Consider the following 23,039-nt stretch of genomic DNA (forward strand, 5'->3'; position numbering starts at 1 on the left):
ATTGTTATTTTGTAATAAAACCCCAAAATGTGAGATAAATATATATTTTTACAAGAATCTTGGAATAGCATATCTTCTTTCGAGCCAGTGTTTTGTTGTTCTTCTAGATGAAGTGACACTCTCTTGGGAGAATAAGTTTTCCTAAGAAATATTAGAGAAGGACATTCTCTAGGAGATATATGTTGTTCTCCTGGGCAATTCTTCTTCACAAGTATTACACAACATAAACTTTCATTGAGTAATTATCTTGTGGGAACAATAAGGGAGTATTTCTCTCGGACAGCTAATGCCTTGTTATTGCCCCACCCAATGACAACTTGCCTCAATACATTTCTTCTCCCGAAATACTCTCTTATTGGAGGTTTATTGCTAGGCCTAACAAATGACAACTTGCACCCTTCATGCATGCATGCCATGTGTTATATTCATCGCCATTTAGGGGTTATAAATACCCCCCCCCCCCAAAGTTGTTATTTTATGGATCTTTTGGATTCGACCTTTCATCTTCTCACATACAGCATGCTACACCTACTCATTCCTCCGAATGGACACGCGTCATCACTCCCAAATAACATTTTGCATGCTTTTTCATAGCATCATGATGACCATTTATGACTTAAGCATCAGAATGCCCGCATGGGAGGAATTATCCCGTGTCTTATGAGTTCTGACTATATACTACATTGCAATATCACTTTCTCGGACAACGAAGCTTATCTCGAACAACCACATCCCACTCTCCCGCTTTAGTCTTATGTTGTTTGTTCAAGTCCAACAGCTGCTTATTTGAGATACTCAAGTTAGTTGATCTCTCCCCCTAGACAAAGGCACGAGTTCCCTCGAATAATGGCTAAACTTTTCCCTGAGCAGCAATCTGTTACTTTTTATCGGCTTGCAAACTAAGTTCATTGACTAGCTCTACCTCAACTTGGACTTGCTGCATTACAAATTTTTATTTGGTACGTATCTTTTTTAATAAGATCTCAATTCCAACGGTAGTTTCATTATATATCTTATAACTATAATCTCTATTTTTTTTATTCAGTTCCTCCACCACCGCGAACCCTAGTTAGATTAAAGAATATTACACTATTTAGTTATTGGGAGAACCCAAGCAATCTCATTTGGATTCAGGAAACAACTCTCATATATATATATATTTGAAATATATAAGAGTGAAACAATCAACCTATTAATATTGGAAGACCTAAATAAGTCTTCCAGTGTATCATTTATGGATCCAATAGAATGAAATTCATAGGTATAGGAAAAAGCCCTAACAAATAGAGATTTTTTATGTTCCGACCATATTTTAATTGTTAATATGATATATAAGGATCGCAACTACAAAGAGTATTACACCCTTAATCGTAAAACATCAATTGTTTGTTGAACCCTGTGAATTGCGTAAAAGTCAGATACTCCAAATTTGGGGGTCAAAGATTCTTATAAAATGTTATTGATGGAAAAAAAAATGAATGAAAAATCTCACTAAATTGAATTGGGTTCGTGAATCTAATAAATAGTGAGAATTCTTAATCTCTTTCAGTATCTTTCTCAACTAGTGTAGTTATTTAATAATGAATACCTATTACTCATGCATACAATTTTATTGAAATATTTTGTAACGTCGTTACATAAAACATGATCTCTAATATTGTTTGTTTATTAAATTTAAAGTACAAAAATATAAATACAAAGTTAAAGAATTTATAATTTAGTGAAGCAGTAGTTGATGTGCGTTATAAATCAAAATTACATTAAAATTTAAAATTTATCTATCTTCCCCTCATCTCTTGTTCATCGATACTCTTAAGTGCAGAAAATAATTATGTGAGGTTCACTCACATAAGAGAATGTAGGATAAAAGTGAGACAAAAGATTTGTCTAGACCTTATATACAAATTATGCTTATTTTTTTCAAGTAGATAAAAAAATAATTTCTTAATGTTATTATTTGTGATTTAAATAGTGTTGATATATGATCTGATTTTATTATATGATTTGATGATATTTGATATTAAATTGTTAATATGTTAATTTGCATTTGCATTTCATGGTAATTTGCATTACATATTCTTTCCATGTCATGTTCATTTGAAATTAATATATGTAATATAATGTTGTTGCATTTATCGTGTTTTATTGGAGCCATTGATCACTCCATTGGCCCATTCCGACAGCTAAAGCCACTTGCCCTTTTATATATAAGGTTTGATGGAAGATAAAGGGTCATTCTAAAACTTAGACGCATCTCGCGAAGTCTCTCGTTCTCTCTCTCAAAGCAGCAAGAATCCCTAACCCTAATCTCTTTATTCTCTAATCTTTCTCTGACGTCGACGAAGTCTGGTAAGTGAGAAAAGTAAATAGATTGTTTTGAGTGCTGGAAAGGCTTGTACATAGTTTGTGCTCAGTTTTATCTGTGTTCTTCAAATTGTAAGTATAACTTGTATATTCTTATTGTGTTTTGTGTACACTATAAATCTTTGTACTGTAATCTTATTTTTTTAGTGGATTGACTAAGGGCGAAACTCTTGTTGTGAGTAAGATCCATTTACGAATCTAAACACGTAAATTGTTGTCTCTTTGTTTGAGTGTGTTCGGGTTTTACATTTTTGTATTTTATATCAATTTTCTTATTTTTTGTTTCTTTGATTAAGTGGTTGTTTGCTTCGTAAGAAAACAAATAGGTTCAACAATTAATTTTTTAAAATTACACAATCACTCTAATTTAGTTACATAAACTTACGAATACATTTTTCTCTATCTCTTTAGGTTCTATATCGCTAAAACTCATTATCAATCTAGAACCTATCATAAAGATGAATTTATTTGCCAATAAACACATTAACCATGGGTTTCGTTGGCAAATGGATCTTATTTAGTTGCTAATGGAATTCATTGGCAATGAGTTTTGTTGGTTGCTATCTACATTCCCTTATTATTATCGATGATGGGAGCAACTTAATACTGACAATTAGTTTATATATTTACATTTATATAGTACTATAAGGATTAAAAGCACAAAAATCTCTCAATTCTCATACACATAGAACTCCCTTACCCGGATTCAATATCAATGCACAAAAATAAAAACAATAATGAAATAGGAAGAAAAAAAAACAACCAAACCAATCAAGAAGACACGTGCAAATTATCTTTGTTCAGATTGCTTGAATGCAACCCTGCATCCAACCTCTTCGATCCAAGAGCAATTCACTAGAAAGCTTGATAAATCTATATACAATAGTCCCTCTCACTCAAGAGTACAATTCCCAATAGATATTACAAAATACTAACTGATCTAAACTTTCCTCTCAATTTCATTGCATTCGTATATAATCATAATGATCTCTCGAGTGACTGCCCCAGCCTTATATTTATAGATATTTGGAATGGATCCATAAGTGAATATAAAAGACATGACACCTAATATACATTTATACTTAAGTTACTGTTAGAATAAAAACTAATTATCTAAACTGTCGCTTGAGATTGATCAAGGCTCTACTGATTTCTTCTAGATCTTCTATACTCGATGCAAAACATAACAAGTACATATATAGGGAGAGATTTACATATAAAAGTTTATATGTAAATAAAATAAATTTTTATTTTATATTTAAAAGCATTTTTAAATGGGCATTGTAAATATATTTAATGTGTTGAGGGGCATTGGTTGAAAATACAAGATTTATTTCATGGCATAATTGTCTTTTACCTTGTCAACATTAGTGTTTTTGAGCTAACATTAAGTGCTACATTCCAAAAAGTATGATGAGTGGTAGCTTTTAAAAAATGTTAATAAGACAGTGTTTAAATTATATAGAGTTAAACTTTAAAAATATAAGTAGAGTTATCTCCATTTAGTACCATTTACTCGCGATATTTGCCACAACATCATATTATACGATTTCATATTGTTGCATACAAGAAAATGAGTCCAAATCTAAGATAAGCATAAGAGAAGGAAACCAAAATAAGGAAGTTGGAGAGACTGATAATCTCCGGGAGAATCTCCCCAAAGCCACTCCTGAAAAACCCCATCAAAGGCCTATCTTAAGAACCCTGAGAGACTTTCATAGGGATTTCTCATGAGTACCCACGAGAGACCTTTTCAGGAGCTTATTTCGGGTCTAAGAATACGTTAACTAGTCTTCAATATATTTGCTTTGAGATCTGTAATAGACAATTTCAAAAGACTCATATACTATTTCACCTAACAATCTAAATTTCTATAAACATTGAATGATTTATATGATTGATAAATAATTAAAACTCTACTCATACTACAATATTTGTGTTTTTTTATACTTTTTTGAAAAATAAAAGCTGACTTAAGTATTAGAGGACATATGTGGGAGGCACCCTGTACCCTTAACTATTTTATATTTTGCATGTCTTATGGATATTATAAGCTCAAGACAAATACTCTTCTATAAGGCTGGCAATAAGCCGAGCTAAACCTAACTCGAGTTCAAATCGATTGATTTTAGCTTGGCTCATAGTTACGCTCGAGCTCGATATGAGCTAATTTTTTAACTCGAGGTCGACTCGATGATGACTACGAGCTAACTTGACTCAACTTGAAACCTAATTCAATCAATACAAAAATGCAACATGCAAATGCACAACAACAAAAGTATAACAAATTATGTACACAAAAACAAACTCATAAAATAGTCCAAAAAATAAGGATAGCAACATATAAAACAAACCCAGTTGTAGGAACTGGAGGTCGCATACTAGCCGATTGTTGGAGAAGTCGTTGATCGTCTCGTCGGAAGCTAGAAGAGAAGAAGAAGAAGATGTGCTGTCGCTGGAGAAAGACTCGCCGGAAGTTAGAGGAGAAGAAAAAAAAGAAGATGCATTGGAACTTGGAAGAAGAATAATATAATGCAAAGAAAATGTGTGTTGAAGAAAAATTAAAAAAACACTAAGTGCCCCCCTCCCCCCCCCACCCCTTGGAGACAGAGCTTGCCTGTCAAACCCATTGGGCCACCATTCAAATCAATCAATTGGCTTTTTGGAGTTCCCCATTCCTCCAAATCTAACATGTATTGATGTATATATATATATTTAAATAATATATTTATAAAATTATTAAGTATATATTTATATTATTGAGTATTAAGTAATAAATAATTTGTTATTTAATAAATTTATAAAATTAATATATATAAATATATCAAGTTGGCTTGTGAGTCAAATAAGTCGAGCTGATGGTAGCTCAAGCTCGACTCATTTACTAAATGAGCCAAATATTTGAGCTTAAACTTGGCTCATCTGTATCACAAGCTAGTTTATTGAGTCAATTATCGAGTCGAGTCTTGAGCCAACTCACGAATAGCTCAGTTTATTGTCGGCCATACTCATCTATAACTATAAATTTATTATTGTATCTAGACAACAACATATATAAATAAATTATACTTATATTTTTTAAAATAACATTACTCGCAAATTATTTTTTAAACTAATACTATCAATTCCACCACATATAGACGGATTATGTCTAATGAGAACAAACAATAACTAAATTGTAACAAACTAGAGGGTGAGGTAGGATAATTTAAATGAAGGAAATGGGTAGAGGGGGAGTGAGTTTGGTTATATAAAATATTTGGTACATTGTTAAATTAAGAAAACACATAAACTCATTTTTCACTCTAAAATACTTAAATTTGGGCCCTTTAAGATATCCAAAATTGAGTTGAAGTTTTGTAAATGCCCTATTTAGTGCCATCTCTCTTGTCGAATTCTCTATACACTCCTTTTCTCTGGCACTGCCACCCTCTCTATATAATTTTGTCTCCTAAAATCTTCATTAATAAGCACTTTACAATTTTAATTTGTCCAAGTGGTTTAGCAAGAATCGTCTGTCACATAAATAGTTATATAATATGGTTGTTTTTGGCATGGCTATAATTTTATCCAAAAGCTATGCCTGACCCTCCCTCTCTATTGATAACAATTTGAAAAATTCTGGCATTTAGTAAATTGGTAAAAAATTCCATTTAATAGGTGGGGTGTCCTCTGTGCAGTGTACAAAATAATAGTAATTTAGGAATGGTTTAATATAGTAATCTGACTAGTTAACAGTTTGTCATGGTAAATTTCAGATGTTATCCCTTAAATTTGTTTAAATTGCATTAATAATTTATGTGTTTTTGAAAATAACACTAATTTTGTTTTGAAATTAATTACTATATATTACATGGTCTATTGTTAAATAAGAACAATTAATTTTATTAAAAATCATAAAATACCCATGAAATTAAGAAAACAAAAAACAAAAAAAAAAATCGATACTAGTTGACGATGGTCGTCACTATCACCATATAAACCAAATCAATAGGAATCTTCATTCTAAATGATTGTTATGGTAGAAATTGAAAAATTATCTAAATATAATAAAAAAGTCAAAATATTATAGGAATATTGATGTTGGGTTATGATTGAAACCCATATGTACGGATCTCAATTAGAACCCATTTGTGTTTATATTTAAACTTTTGTATTTATATTTTGGTTAAAACCCAAATGCTTTTAAGATAAAAAGTTAAAAGTTTCCCGTGGCTAGTAGTACAAGACTGGAGGATACTTGAAGACTTTGAATCTTTCAAACCTTTGAGTTGTTACATTTGAAGGAGGAATGGAAGACTGGATACTTGAAGACTTTGAATCTTCAAACCTTTGAGTTGTTACATTTGAAGGAGGAATGGAGGGGAGGAGAAAGAGGGAGATTTATTAACTTATATATATATAGATATATTTTTTGATTATGTTATATATATATATTATAGAATTTATACATTTGTAAAGTTTATTAATTGACTGATCTATCTTGATTCTAATAGAAATTTATATGGGTTTGATTCTATAGATAATAAAAAGAAAATGAGACCGGGGGAGAAAGAAGGATAAGAAATAAGAGAAAAATTAATAATATAAATTATTTATATTTTTTTGCATGAAATACGAGAAAAAAGAGTAGGAAAAGAAAATATAGAAAAAAAATAAAAGAATTAATTTATATTTAAAAGTAAAAAAGGTTGTTTATTATAATATATTATAATCAAAAGAGGTTGATGTTATTTTAAAAAAATATAAAGATAATTGATACAAATTTGAGTGAAGCAGTCCAAAGTTCTTCTTTTGAAGATCCATCTCACAATAAAATAAGTAAGTGCTAAACATAAAATATTAAAAATTTATCTTAAAAATAGAGAAAAATCTAGAAAACTCGATAGATTTACCGATTGGGTTACTGAAAGGGGATAAAAAGTCGATTTTACCCTCACACACCTGTTATCTCTTTTCTCCTCCTATGAATTGCTCTACCCTTACTTTCTCGTCTCTCTTGCCATGATCGCCACCATCGTCTCGTCTCACCTCTCTGTCATTGCCACCTCACCGACAATGATCGTGTGGTGGTAAAATCATATTTTTATTCCTTTTTTACGAGGCGGTCGATAGGTTCGTCGCCCTTATAGAAAGAAAGAGTAAGGTTGATGAGTTTTAGGAAAATGCTAGAGAGCCCGACGAGCTTACTAAAAGGGGGCTAAAAGATTATTTTGCCCTCACGCCCTTTTCTCCCCTTTCAATGGATTCCCTCCTGCTCTGCGCCTCTCCTGCTTGCCATGGCTGCCACTCACCTCTCCGTCGCCCAGCCTCGCCGTAGTCGTTGTCGGCGAGGCGACGGAGACGAGGCCGGGCGATTGCAGCGAGGGCGACGAAGAGGCGAGCGGCGGCCAAGGCAGGCACAGAGCAAGAGGGGACAATGACCCACTTTACAAATTTATAAAATAAAAGGGCCAAAATCATCATTTTACCCCTCTTTATAAGTTATTCTATAGATCCGTCGGGCCCTATGGAGCTACTCTGAGTTTTATAACGTTCAAATTTGGGGGCAAAACATTCAGCGAAAGCTGACACGAACAGGGGGCGTTCGTACAAGTAATTAACGCTACCGCATGGCTTGGCCGCATGTGATCTGACGTCAGCGGGTCATTTTGGACATTTTACAGATTGAAGATTCGGTCTGATAGCATAAAGAAACTCGAAAAAACCAATATACAATACAAAGCTCGTTTTGGAGGCCTGAAGGCGGCAAAAGTCATGGACGGCATCTGAGCTTCACCTCTCTCTCTCTCTCTCTCTCCTTTCTCTCCATCAATGTCTTCTGCTTCTCGGTCTAAACGGTCGTCGATCTCGCCGTTCCGGTCACGTAAGCAGCCGGCGCCGCCACAGGCTTCGGGGAAGGCCGCCGGCGCTCGGCCGACGACTCCCTCAACTGCGTCGTCTTCGTCCTCGAGGCCTCCCCCAAGGCCGCCGGTGTCTCCGGTGAGCCACGCGTCGCTGGCATTTGACCGCGACGATGCGAGCAAGGCCAAGGAGAATGTGACTGTCACGGTCAGGTTTCGTCCTCTCAGGTACCTAATTTGACCGTTTCTGTGAGGAGTGATTGATTGGTCTGCCCTCTACTGCCGCTGACAGAGGGTGGACTCAAGAATGGGGGGCTTTGTTTGTCTGCAATGGCTTGATGATTGTTTGTTTTGAGCAGTCCTAGGGAGATTAACAAAGGGGACGAGGTTGCTTGGTATGCAGACGGAGAATACACAGTTCGGAACGAGTACAATCCCAGCATTGCTTACGGGTTTGGTTAGTTGTAACTCCTTTTCTCTTCGCTTACATGTATGATTATTCGCGCATTTGCATTTTGGACTTCAATAATTTCGTTTTCGTGGAAGGCAATTTGATTAGAGTTAGTTTAGCACAGCATCGCTTCTAGATGCCCCGTTTGATCTTTTGTGGTCATTATAGGGCTTCTTTAGTTGCAATTTTAACTTTTCGTTTTTGGCTGTTATTTTATTTTATTTTTCCTTGGTGCGCCCTGGTAGTTGGGGCCTTTTCAAACCGAACTTCGTCTCTATATTTATTGCTACTATTTGGTCTTGGTTGCATTTAACTAGATCATCGCTGCTGGTTGGAAAGTGCTATCTTTCCCACCCAGGCCAGCCTTGGAAAACATAAAAAGTTAAATGGACAAGAACAAGCAATATATATATATTTATGTTCCCCCCCCCCCCCCCACCCGGGGATCCGCCACTGGTCCAACACAACAATAAACTGAGAAGTTTACACTGCCAAATGGCAAAGGATGCATTCAAATATATAACTGCTCAAATTCTGAACAGGAACCAAACCTGGGAACTTTCATATGCAATGGCTTCACAGCAGCTGGTCATGCTTGATCTCAGCCTCCTACACGTACTTAACCTTTTGGCCATACAATTACATTATAAAGATCAACTCCCTCTCTATGCCTATGTATATGTATTCTTATTTTGATGTCAACTAATCAGGACCTCTCAAGATTGCAAGTTCTCCAGCTGGTTTCTTGAAATATATATATATATATGTCTTTGGGATGCATTGTTCCTTGGCACACCTTGATTCACTCACAAAGCCCGCACTTAGTAAAGCTGGGGAGACAATCCAGCTTTTTCTTGAAAAAGTTTCTTCGTTTTCCCCCGCTTTTCATTCCTTTGCACCATATCCTTTGTCTCCCTTGCATTTAATCCAGCTATCATATATCCACCTCCACGCTTATGTCCATGTAAGGGTGCCCTTTTTGACCAAAATGACCTCCTCAAGGAATCTATTGGACTTCTCCACACTTGGACACTTTACAATTACTCATTGAATTGTCCTGACTGTCATATTGGTTCATGATTTAATTCAATCGTAACTTAAGTTTTAATCATCATGTTGTACTCTCTATAAGTTGGCCTTTAATGTATTAAAATTGGTTGTTTAACCTCATTTACTAAGATCACCAAATTAGCAAATAGTATTAGGAAAAATTTCCAAATTCTATGAAATAGCTATATGTTAGAGTCGAACTCTAATAGGGGTGAATTCTCCTCAAATTGGGGAGAATTAGGAAATTGAGGGGGAAGAACAGAGAAAATTGAGAGAGAGAGAGAAAAGAATTAGGCAGGAGAAATGAGTTGTGTATTGATCTTCGATGCCTTGGGAGCGCAGTACTAGTGAGTTTATATACTGATCCGGCTCCTACTAGTGGCACCAAGGCCCACTTGATCACAATTACATGAGTAGTTTGAATTTAAATTTAGGTCTAATTGCCTAACTACTCTCCCCGCCTAAACAATCAATTAACCACAATTTCCCCCCCAATTATTACAAACTGCATGCCTGTGCAATTCGCCCCCTCAACTCCTTCTTGTCCTCAAGAAGGTTAAAGTAGTCCTGCTATCTTCGGGAACTGTTTGAGCATGTTAGGGAGGTACTCCCAAGTGTTGTTTTTTGGGTGTAGATTGGACCATCTCACCAAGACTTGTGTTAGGGGGGCGCCTTATCAGAATAAGATCCTTTTATCCAGGATGGCCACGAGTTCAACAGCCTTAGTAGGGTGTGGCAATAAGGGAGGTAGGGTTATGCTCATTGAGTTGGTTCTTGCTGACTTCTTTAATAAGGACACATGAAATACTGGGTGAATCTGAGAGTTTGGGGGTAGCTGAAGCTTGTAAGCCACCTTTCCAATCCTAGCTACAATGGGATAGGGCCCATAGTACCTTGGGCTGAGCTTGGAGTGCTGCCCTGGTGCTAGAGCCTTTAAGTGAGCCTAGTTGAGTCTCAGGTAGACTTCCTTTCCTTTTGTGAATCCTCTGTCACTTCGCTTCCTATCTACAAATTGCTTGGTCCTGTTTTGGGCATTGGTTAATTCCTCTTGTAGAACCCGAAGCACTTGCTGTCTCTGCTGTAGATAAGAGTCCACTATAGCTATTGTGGTTTCACCTGATATAGTAAGGAGTAGGGGAGGTTTGTACCCATATAAAGCCCCAAAGGGAGTCATCTGGATAGAACTGTGATGGTAGGTATTATACCACCATTGAGCCATTGATAACCATTTGTGCCATTCCTTAGGCTATAGGAAGCTTAAGCATCTCAAGTAGGTCTCCAAGCATTGGTTGGTTCACCTGTTCAGTTTGTCCATCGGACTCTGGGTGAAAGGCTGAGGACATGTGTAGCTTGGCTCCTAGCTGCTTGAACAATTCCTTCCAAAAGAGATTGGTGAACACCTTGCCTCGATTAGATACAATGGGTTGGGGTACTCCATGCAATTGCACCACCCTGTTTAGGAAAAGTCGTGCTACCTCCTGAGCAGTGAAGGGGTGGGTTAATCCAATAACATTAGAGAATTTAGTGAGCCTATCCACCACAACCAAAATGCAATCCTTGCCCTCGGACTTTGGAAGCCCTTCCACAAAGTCCACAGAGATGTTAGACCACGCTTGTATAGGTACAGGGAGTGGTTGCAGTAGCCCAGGGTTGCTACTATCTTTGTTTTGCACCTCTTACAAATATCACACTGTAGCACATACTCCACTACCCATTTTTTTAACTGAGGCCAATAAAATAGTTGCTTGACCCTCTGGTAAGTATTCTATATTCTCGAATGGCCCCCAAGTGGGGATCCATGTAGAGTGTCCAAAATTTGCCTCTTTAATGCCTCACTATCTCCAATGACTAATCTCCCTTGGTACCTCAACACTCCATTTTGGATAGTGAACCTCGGTCTAGTGGTCGGGTCAAGAATGAGTTGCTCCATGATCCCCTTCGTCCACTCATCATGTTCATAGTTGGCATTAACCTCTTGACACCAATTAGGGACAACCGCTGTAAAAAACTTTTGGTTTTGATTTGATGCCTGATGGTGTCAAACTCTGGTTTTAGACCGGAGAGAGTAATAACCATAAAAAACTTCTCTCGTTGAGCAATCTGTTAGGTGCGGGTCATAGTGAGAGGAAGAAGAGCATCAAATTCTTGTATGAGAGCCTGAACCTGTCCCAGATAAGATTCCATGGATGACTTCTGCTTGAGATTCTTGATATTAGAAACCACAGTGTACAAACGTTGGATGTCGTTTGTATAACACTCTTCAGCTTCATTCCGCACATCAACACAAGTTTCAAAGGGGTGAAAGAGTTGCATGATGGAATGATCAATAGACTACCATAGGAGGCTACATATTAGGCATCAACTTGTTACCATCTAGCCCGATTCGCTTTTGGCACACTTTCGCCTTTGTGGTAAGATGATCTACTTGGCCTTGTCCTTTGAACCACATTTTGACAGAGGCTGCCTATGAGAGATAATTGGCCGACCCTATCAACTTGACAGTGGTAATATTGGCTGTCCCAAGATTGGAGATAGTAAAGGATTGAGAGGCGGCAGGGGCAACAGGTGCTGAAGCGGGAATAGCACCGGTAGAAACGACGTCACTGAAATCAGACATGGCGAGGGTTTTGACACTGGAAGTGGCTTGAGGAGTCGTCGGCAATCAGATCTGGAGAAGCCGGAAAAAAAATGGCCGGCGGACGCGCTGTCACATGTCGACGCGTGGAGACGGAGGCAGCAATCGGTGACAGCGGGTGGGTGGTCCGACGGCGACGAGTCTTCTGTGGTCGGCCGATCTAGGGGTGTCGAACCGATGGTGGTGGCAGTGTTATCCAATGGTGGCCGGACAATGGGGTTTTGGTATTGGGCAGTGATGGCTAGGGTTCGACGGCTAGGGTTTTGGTTGCTGGAAAGAAATATACATAGCGGGGCTAGGGTTTTTTTTTTCACCGGTGGCTCTGATACCATGTGAGAAAATAATTATGAGAAAAAACCTAAGAGACTAGCCCCTCTTAGCTTGTTATTTATAATAAGCATAATGGGTTGCTTAATCTAATTACAAAAATAAAACACACATATAATAACTATAATATATACTAATAATTTGAACAACTCTTTTCCCACTGCATTATCAAAAACTTTTGGTTTAGACCAAATTTACTTGTCAAAATTTCTTTTTCTTTCTTTTTTTCCACTTTTAAAATGTGTCTTTTTACTATTCTGTTCATTATCATGTTTTTCCAATGTTAAGTAGATTTAGACTTCTCCTCCTTTGCCACTAATATTATTTTATTTCTTTGGCTTCAGATAGAGTGTTTGGTCCAGCAACAACTACACGCCGTGTTTATGATGTTGCAGCCCAGCATGTCATAAGTGGTGCCATGCAAGGAATTAATGGTAATTACTTTTTTCTATCAAATCTTATTATCTTACTTGATGAGAACACTAGTTGGGCATAGCTTTTCTGTTTTACCTTGCTCTTTCACATTCCCAAAGGATGACCTAACAACCTTTGCATTTTCAGTTGTCCTAAATAATTTCTTTTGGTTCTTCTAACAACCACTTACCATCAACAAAAGGTTGAAGATCTTGGTCACAAGCTTGTGGTCCCTTTCAAATTTGACATCTCATCTTGTGATGTTAAACACCAGTCACTTGTTGGATTTGTCACTTGAATATGCTTGTATATGGGAAAACTTCATGTGGTCTATAATTGTGATTGGTCTGCCTTTTTGCTTGCATGCACATTCTGGTTCCCGTCGCTTTGTCTCTACTTATTTAATGAACTGTATTGTTGACATGGTTGTCTGCCTTTATGGTCATTTACATTTTACTGAGACCTTCTCTATCTGTTAGTTCTTTCTCTATGTCTCATCCATCTCATTCTGAGACTATGCTGAGTAGTTCCCGAGTTCTCCTTCAGGTATCTATAAACAGATGGTGGCCACTAATACTAATTAACGAACAGTCATAACTACCCAGTGATTATATGAAAATACTGTAGAGAGAAGTAGTTCTATTTGTCCTGTACAAAGAAATATTAGCTGCAGTTCTGTTAAGTGTAGTTATAGTTTAGTTAAGTTTGCTAGTTAGGACTTGTTCACTTGTCCACTTGTCTTTATACAAATGTCAAGGTTAGTTGTATCCCTAATAGAGTTAGTTGAGTTAATAGTCTATAAATACTCAACTGATTTTTTGTTTCTAATGTCAAGAATCATTTTCAGCAAATCTCAATTTCAGTTCTCTTTTCAGTTTCTTTCTTTTTCTTCATAGAAGCCCACCCTTGCTTCAAATATGGCCAGTCTTCACCTGTTACGACATGAACTTTCTTTTATATCATCCCATTAGGGGCAATTTTTTATTTTAATTCACACAAACCACTTTTATCTTTTCATTTGCTGAAGCTTCCTACACCATCTTCATATTTCTTTCTTATACTGTCAAATTTATTGTTTCCCTGAATCAGTAGACTTAACGGATCGCTTATTTTTTAATCTACTTTATTGTATTGCTACTACATATCTTGTTGTTCCGGTTAGTGGTTAAACCACCCTCTCCAATGTGTCGCAGTTGGAGCATATGGTCTGCTTGCTACTTTGGCGAAACTCCTGATATCATTTGGAAAGACAACAATTATATGTGCATAAATTTTCTGTTATAGACATGCTGCTAATCTACAATTTTGTTTTCTTTTTTATGTGGTATTTGGCAGTGTATCTAATCTAGATGGAATATTCCATTATTTTCATAAGTATGATTGCTGATTTTTTTGTTTTAATAGCATTAAAAGAAGTTTCGGGGGTCATTTTCTTGATTTTGTGTTTGGTGGAAACATATTTTAAGCCTTTTTGCTGTGCAAATTAATTTGTTTTTCACCCTATTCTATTCGTTGTTATCTAATTTTCTTGTTAATTATCGCATACTGTGTTGAGTCAACTTGCATAAGTTGGGCACCTCAATTCCTCAATTTTGTTTTGATGATTGACAAATATTTATATGGACCAAGGGCATGTTTTCAAAGGCTAAAAGTGAGTAGGAATGCCTTAGGAGTCACCTTGACCCATCAGCCGATTGTCCTATAGATAGTTGGAGGGTCAGGTTTCCTGGTGTCCACAGTTGACCATTAGTTGATGTCAAAGAAGACGTGGGAAATAATGTTTTTCCAATCTTATTCCCCTTTGATGGGTAGATCAAAATATATACACAACTTCCTTACTAAATTAGGAAGTTTCTAAGAAACTAAATAAGAGAGTTTCCAAATTTGGTTTCGGAAACTTATACAACTTTAGGATACAACAACTAATGGAAAGATACAGCTATTAAAAAGATACAACAATCCAAATCTAGAAGATACATTATCTGTTTTAGGAAACAAATAAAAATTTGTGCCAATCAGCCAATCAATGCTGATCTGATCTTGTTTGAGAATAAGAACAAGATTAGTCTTCCTAATCATTGACACTCCCCCTCAAGATACATTCCTAATCTTGGAATGGATGTCATACATTCCAAACTTGCCGATCATCCTTTGACACATAGTTGCAAGTAGCCCTTTAGTTAAAATATCTGCCAGCTGATCATTAGAGGAGATGTATGGAGTACAAATTGGGGCAACTATCTAGCTTCTCCTTGATAAAATGCCTATCCACTTCAACATGCTTAGTTTGGTCATGTTGGATTGGATTGTGAGCAATACTTATTGTTGATTTATTGTTACAATAGAATCTTATAGGGGCTGTCCATTTGATTTTCAGATCATCAAGCAATATTTTCAACCAAAGTAACTCACACACTCCCAGAGCCATAGATCTGAATTCAGCTTCTGCACTTGACCGAGCTACTACACTTTGTTTTTTGCTCCTCCACATCACAAGGTTACCCCCTAAGAAAGTTCAATAGCCTGATGTGGATCTCCTGTCCACTATGGGACCTTGCATAATCTGCATCCCTGTAGGCCTCAAGTGACATGCATTCTCCTTTCTTAAACATGATTCCTTTTGTAGGTGTCCTTTTCAAGTAATGCAATATCCTATGTACTACCCTTAGGTGAGTTTCTTTAGGATTATGCATGAATTGGCTAACCACTCCTACTGCATATGTAATGTTTGGCTGAGTTTGAGCTAGGTAAATTAGCTTTCCCACTAGTCTTTGATAGGATCCCTTATCAACCACACTATTTTCAGGAACCTCTCCCAACTTGTGATTAGGTTCAATTGGAGTATCTATTGCCTTACAACCTAGCAATCTAGTTTTGGGTAGGAGATCCACAATATATTTCTGTTGAGAAATAAAGATGCTCCTTGGAGTGTGCTACTTCTATGCCCAAGAAGTATTTCAATCTCCCCAATTCCTTTATTTCAAACCCATTAATCAAGCATTCTTTGAGTTTATTCTTGCCTTCTTCATCATTTTCGGTTATCACAATATCATCCACATATATTATTAACACTGTCACTCCCCTTGTGGTCAAGTGGTTAATGAAGAGGGTATGGTCCCCTTGACTTTGTCTATACCCTAGGGTAAGAATCACCTTTGTAAACCGGCCAAACCAAGCCCTTGGGGATTGTTTTAGGCCATATAAAGCCCTTTTCAGTCTGCACACTACATCCTTTCGAGTGCTTAGGTCATATCTTGGTGGTAATTCCATGTAAACTTCTTCTTCTAGATCCCCATGCAAAAATGCTTTTTTTACATCATATTGCTGCATTGGCCATCCTAGACTAGTAGCCAAGGACAAAAGAACCCTGACTGTATTTAACTTTGTAATTGGTGCAAAGATATCTAGGTAATCTACCCCATACACTTGAGTGTATCCCTTGGCCACTAGCCTTGCCTTATATCTGTCCAATGTCCTATCAGACTTATACTTTATTGTATAGACCCATCTGCAACCCACCGGGTGTTTCCCTTTAGGCAATTGAACAAGCTCCCATGTTTGATTCTTTTCTAGGGCTGCCATCTCGACTTACATGGCATTCTTCCAATTCTCATTTCCTATAGCTTCAGGAAGTGTTTTGGGAATAGGAATGGTATGAAGGTTGGTCAGAAAGGTTTTATGTGGGGATGACAATCTGGAAAAGGATAGAAACAGGTGTAACGGGTGTTTGGTATAGGTTTTAATGCCCTTTCTAAGTGTAAAAGGCCAATCAAAGTCACACTTAGAAGTTTCAGTTTCATGCAAGGGTTTAATAGGCTTATCAGGTATAGAATGTTCAACATTAGAATTACTTGGAGAGTTGTTAAGAGAACTGTTGGTCTTGTCAGTGTTGGTAGTAGCAAGTTCAGGATTGGTATTAGATGCTAGGACCTGCATAGGGGAAGAAACCAACCCTTTCCTCCTTGAGTATACCTGTAGTGGGTGAGGAGAACCTGGTAAAGGCTCCTCCAAATCATACCTGATGAATCCTTAGTACCAGTTGATGGAGGGAAGAATGATAACAGGTTAGGATTAGGTAGAGAAGGAATCTGATCCCTATCTATTAAGACTGGATTTTGACTTGATGAGAATGACCAAAGTAAGGTATGTTTTAAGCAAAAGTCACATTAGTTGACACAAAGAATTTTTTAGAAGGGGGGTGATAGCACTAGTAACCGTTTTGGGTAGAGGAGTATCCAATGAAGATGCATTTTAGAGCCTGAGGATCTAATTTGCCTTTGTTAGGAGTATGGATATGAACAAATGACACACACCTAAAGACTCTTGGTTTCCAACAGCTAGTGACATGCACATTAGGAAAGTGTTTGGTTAGGAGTTAGATTAGGCTATGAAAATTAACATTGCAATTGGTATCTAAGATAAGGTTTTGGATAGAGATGAGGTTAGTGAATAATTTAGGAACATGAAGGACATTTTTTAGGATGGGATGTTCATTAAGGATAACATCTCCTTGGCCAGTAATAGTGGTTAAGGAACCATCTGCCATAACAATTTTTCTGGAGCTTGAACAAGGACTATAGGTGATAAAAAGATGTGAGGAAGGGGTCATGTGATCTGTTGCCCCAGAATCTAGGATCCATGAGTTAGGTTGGGCTATTCCTGAAGTATGTAGGGTAAGAGAACGAGAGAAAATACCTATCAGTGAGAGAGAACAAGTACCTTTCTCAGCTTTCTTGTTAAAGGATTCTAGAAAGCTCCTTAGTCTCTCAATTTGAGCCCTGTTAAGCTTCGGGCCATGTCCTTGCTTTGAACCCTTTTGTTTAGCTTGCTGGTGGTTGCTAGCCATATAGACTTGACCTTGCCCTTAGCCCCTCAGTTGTCCTCCTTTGGATGGCTTTCCATGTAGCTTTCATCACTTCTCTATGGTGTGCCTAGGTTTTTTACAATGGTACACCATAGGGAGTCTCTATCTCCAGCCTTCTTCTCCTCTGTAAGTCCTTTGTTAGGAGGTTTTAAAGACACTAGGACAGAACTCTCCATTGGAGAGTTGTCTAGCATTACTCTCCTTCTTCAGAACAAACTATGGAAATTACTTCATTTAGAGAGGTTAAATCCTTCTTACTGAGGATTTGAACTCTTACCGCATCAAATTCCATGTTGAGTTCGGCTAGGAAGTTGTATGTCGTCTCCTTCTCCACAAATCTCTTTTGTAACGCAACATCTTCACTGCACTTCATCTTTAGGCATTGGTAATTGCTGAAATTTGTATGGAACAATAATTGATTCCACCGTATATTGCTTCACTAGTATAAGGAAATATATATACAATAAATCTCCTAAATAATCTCCAAGAACAACTCCTACTTATCTCCTGTTTTCTAGGAATAGATTTTACAATATTTAAACACTAATTTACTGATTAGTTTTGATAAATAATTGATAAATAATTGTTGTTGATAGCCCTTATCTAGAGCCCATCTCCTCTTTATCTTCCAACACTCCCCCTCAAGTTGGTGGATAGATGTCAGTCATTCCCAACTTGCCTCTGAGTATTTCAAATCCCTGTTTTTGCATGGCTTTGGTCAATATATCAGCTTCTTGATTATCTGTTGGTACATATGTGAGTCTTATGTCTCCTTGTTCCATTTCTTGCTTGACAAAGTGTTTATTGATACTAACATGCTTTATTTGATCGTGTTGCATTGGATTATTCACAATACTGATGGCCGATCTGCTGTCACTATAAAGAAATTTAGGAGATGATGCTGGCATAGATAGGTCTTTCATTAACCGTTCTATCTATATTATCTCACAAATACTTTGAACAATTGCACGATATTCAGCCTCAGCACTACTCCGAGCAACTACCTATTGTTTCTTGCTTCTCCAAGTTACCAAGTTCCCCCATAGCTTGGTACAATACCCCGATGTTGATTTACTATCCTCAATAGATCCTGCCCAATTAGAATCAGCAAAACCACAAATACTTCTATCCTGGTTTTTCTTAAAGAATAGCCCTTTTCCAGGTGTTCCTTTGAGATACCTAAGGATGTGATAAGTTGCTTCCAGATGTCTCTTAGTAGGGAGATGCATATATTGGCTGATAATACTCATAACATAGGCAATGTCTGGCCTTGTATGAGATAAATAAATAAGTATTCCTTTATCAACTGGATCCTCTTCCTTTCCTTCTTTATTCTTCCAATTTGGCTCTAGAGGAGTGCTGGCAGGTTTACACCCTAGTTTGCTTGTTTCCTTTAAAAGATCTAAGGTGTATTTTTTCTGAGTTATAAATATATCTTCCTTACTTCTCGCCACTTCCAAGCCCAAGAAATATATCAATTCTCCCAAATCTTTTATTTCAAATTCTTCTCCTCAGCTGTTGCTTCAATTTCTTTATCTTATGGTGGTTATCACCAGTGATAATAATGTCATCAACATACACTATCAACACCGTTCTTTTGCCATCATTTTTACCTTTGTAAAGAGAGTATGATCTGCTTGTCCCTGTTGGTATCCCAGTTGATGTAATGTATCACTGAATCTTTTGAACCAAGCCCTAGGAGACTGTCTGAGGCCATACAATAATTTTTTCAACCTGCACACATTGCCTTTAGCATAATTTTCTACAAAGCCCGAGGGTATTCTCAAGTATATTTCTTCTTCTAGGTCACCATTTAAGAATGCATTTTTTACATCCAGTTGATGTAATTTCTAGTCGAGGTTGGCTGCCAAGTATAGCAATACCCGGATAGTATTTAGCTTGGCCACAGGTGCAAACGTTTCCTCATAGTCCAATCCTTGAGTTTGAGTGAATCCTTGAGCTACAAGTTTGGCCTTGAATCTGTCAATACTTCCATTAGCTTTGTATTTTACAGTAAGTATCCATTTGCTGCCCACTGTATTTTTGCCATTTGGTAAGTCCACAACTTCCCATGTTCCATTTTTTTTCAAAGCCTGCATTTCTTCCAGAACTGCTGCATTCCACCTATCATCCTGTAGGGCATGATATATATCCCTTAGAATAGCTATATTATCCAGGTTAGTAGTGAACAATTTGAATTTTGGAGACAACTTTGAATACCCCAAAAAATTAGAGCTGGGGTGCTGTGTAGCATCTCACACCTTTCGTTAGGGCAATTGGAAGTTCAAGATCACCTGGATTATTTTCTTCATGCTCCACTCTATTTGGGACTTCAACATCACTTGAATTTTTGTTTTCTGGACTTACCACTGGTGGTTCAGATGGTTTGGTATGTTGAGGATCGCGCGGTTTGCGTGAATACACTTTTAATGGTGGCTAATCTGTTGCTGGAACTATAGTGTTTTCTTTCTCTCCCCCTTGATGGTGTAGGGTAGAGATATCAAACCCAAAACCATCAACTGTATTAGGTAGAAGATTAGATAGAGTATCAGGTATGAGACTGACTGGATTGCAATGATAGTCAACCTCTTTGGGGTTATTTTGGAAATATGGTTGACGCTCGACAAATGAGACATCACAGGTGACAATGAATTTTCTTGTAGGAGGATGATAACATTTATATCCTTGTTGTGTTGGAGAGTATCGAATAAAGATGCACTCGAGGGCTTTAGGATCCAATTTTGACTGAGGTTGATGATTTTGATGTACGAAGACAGTGTAGCCAAAAATCCTAGGAGGAAGAGAGTTCAAGACTCTGGTATGATGCGGAAAGTTCTCAAGAAGGACATTCAAGGGTGTTTGAAATTTCAGAACTTTGGAAGGAAGTCGGTTAATGAGGTAGGTTGCAATGAGAATTGCCTCTCCCCAATAAGTATAGGGAACTGATTTTGTAAACATCAAAGCCTTGGGTGTCTCAAGGAGGTGATAGTTCTTTTGTTCTGCTATCCCATTTTGTTGAGGGTTGTATGGACAAGAGCTTTGGTGAATAATACCATGCTCGAGGAGGTATTGATTGAAGTTATTAGAAACGTATTCTCGGTCATTATCAGTTCTCAAAATGTGTATAGCTGATTGAAAGGCATTTTGAACCATTTGGTGAAAACTTTTGAATAAAGAGTAGGCTTTAGATTTGTCCTTTATTAGAAATACCCAGCTAACCCTAGTATGGTCATCTATGAATGTAATGAACCATCTAGTGTTAGTGAGATTAAGAACCCTAGTTGGCCCCCACACATCGCTATGAATCAAATGAAATGGTTTTGAGGGTTTATAGAGGTGATTCAGATGAGAACTCTTAGTGTGCTTTGCAAGGATACAATTCTCACACTGAAAATGCTGAATTTTATTGCTGGAAATTGATGGGTACAAAAAACGAAGATGCTCAAAACTAGGATGGCCTAATCTTTGATGCCATAACACAATGTCCGAATCTGAAAAAGTAGCTAAAGAAGATTGAAGGTAAGACCTAGTTCCAGTAGAATGATCAGGACTTGAGATCTGGTAGAGCCCCCTGCTTTTCTCAGCATTGCCAATCATCTTCCCCGATGATAGGTCTTGAAAAACACAAGAAGATTGAGAAAAAATCAGTGTGCAACCTCTTTCTCTTGTTATTTTACTCACAAACAACAAGTTACATGTTAAATTTGGGACATATAGAACTGATTGTAACACTAATCCAGATATGTATGCAGTCCCTCTTCCCTTAGCCATAGAAGTTGTACCATCAGCCATAATTATAGCTATTCCTTGACCACTTCGTTCAAAATTAGACAAAAGTTTAAGAGAATCTGTCATATGGTCTGTTGCTCCAATATCTACAATCCAATTGGTTGAATTGGACGTTTGAGATAATAGGGAATAGCTTGTGTTACCTTTTTTTGCTAGGGAAACAGCTAGAGGGTTTTCACTTTCTGCTTTCTGCATTTTTGTTTGACTGAGCAGGTGCTGCAAGGCTTCAATTTGGTTTTCAATTAGGGAGATATTTGTTGGAGTCCCCTTTTCAGCCTCTGTTGCATATGCAGCTGGTCCTCCTCGCCTTTGATTCCTTGGCTTCCATCCTGCCGGTTTACCATGAATTTTTCAGCAGGTTTCCCTAGTATGATAGGGCTTGTGTTGCAGTGGTCACACGATTGCCTATCTTTCTAGAGTTCACCCTTAGATGTTGTAGGCTTCATTCGATAAGTGTTTAGGGCAGAATTTTGAGTATTTACCTCATAGTTTGAGTGAACAAAAGCTGATAACATAACCCTTCTCCTGCTTTCTTCACGCCTTACTTCAGCAAAGGCCTCACGCAAGGATGGAAACGGCTTTGTCCCGAGCAATCTTCTCTTACTTCATCCAATTCAGGATTCAAGCCATGAAGGAAATCGAAGACTCGCTCTTTCTCCACCATCTTGCTATACTTCCTGCCATCCTCTGAACATTCCCACTTAATCTCATAAAAGAGATCCATCTCTGCCATAAGGTTGTTAGAATGTTAAAGTATGCTGTAACCGAATTAGAGCCCTTGCCTGGTGTTCGAATATTTGATCGGATTTGGAAGCTTTGAGCGGTGTTCTCTAAGTCAGAGTTAGTCTCCTGAACTGCCTGCCATATCTCGCTCGCTGATTTGTAGAACAAATAAGTCCGTCCGATGCTAGGCTCCATGGAATTAATTAGCCATGCCATGATGATGGCATTCTTGGCCTCCCACACACCCAGAATTGGCTGCGTCAGAGTTGGGCTTTGGGATATCCCCTGTCAGGTAGCCTTCGCGTCCCCTTTCACGGATGACCAACAACACGGATTGGAACCACTTTCTGAAGTTGGTTCCATCCAATTTGTGTTGGGTGATTTGAAGCGAGTGACTCTTAGTTGCCATCGGGTAGGTTGGAACTTGGGTGGTCCTCGTTGTGGCCAGAAGGAGATTCGAAGTTGTGCTGGTTGATGGATTTTCTGCCATGTTGCGATCGGAAGCGTCATGATATGAACTAGAGTTCTAGCGCTTGGAAGGCACAAGTACCAGTCTCTGATACCATGCTGAAATTTGTA

At 37.6% G+C, this 23,039-nt stretch overlaps 1 protein-coding gene across 1 annotated transcript in view; it reads left to right on the forward strand.

The window, feature by feature from the left end:
* Positions 1 to 8,095: 8,095 nt before the first annotated feature.
* The window catches only part of LOC127807608 (kinesin-like protein KIN-7C, mitochondrial), a gene marked incomplete in the record, with an annotated part of 112,787 nt that continues 97,843 nt past the window's right edge, over positions 8,096 to 23,039 (forward strand). The window contains 3 exon segments of the mRNA XM_052345609.1: positions 8,096 to 8,435; positions 8,567 to 8,664; positions 13,015 to 13,104. Coding sequence (XP_052201569.1) covers positions 8,179 to 8,435; positions 8,567 to 8,664; positions 13,015 to 13,104 — 445 coding nt within the window.

This window comes from Diospyros lotus, chromosome 8 (genome assembly GCF_014633365.1).
Source record: "Diospyros lotus cultivar Yz01 chromosome 8, ASM1463336v1, whole genome shotgun sequence".
Taxonomy (NCBI): domain Eukaryota; kingdom Viridiplantae; phylum Streptophyta; class Magnoliopsida; order Ericales; family Ebenaceae; genus Diospyros; species Diospyros lotus.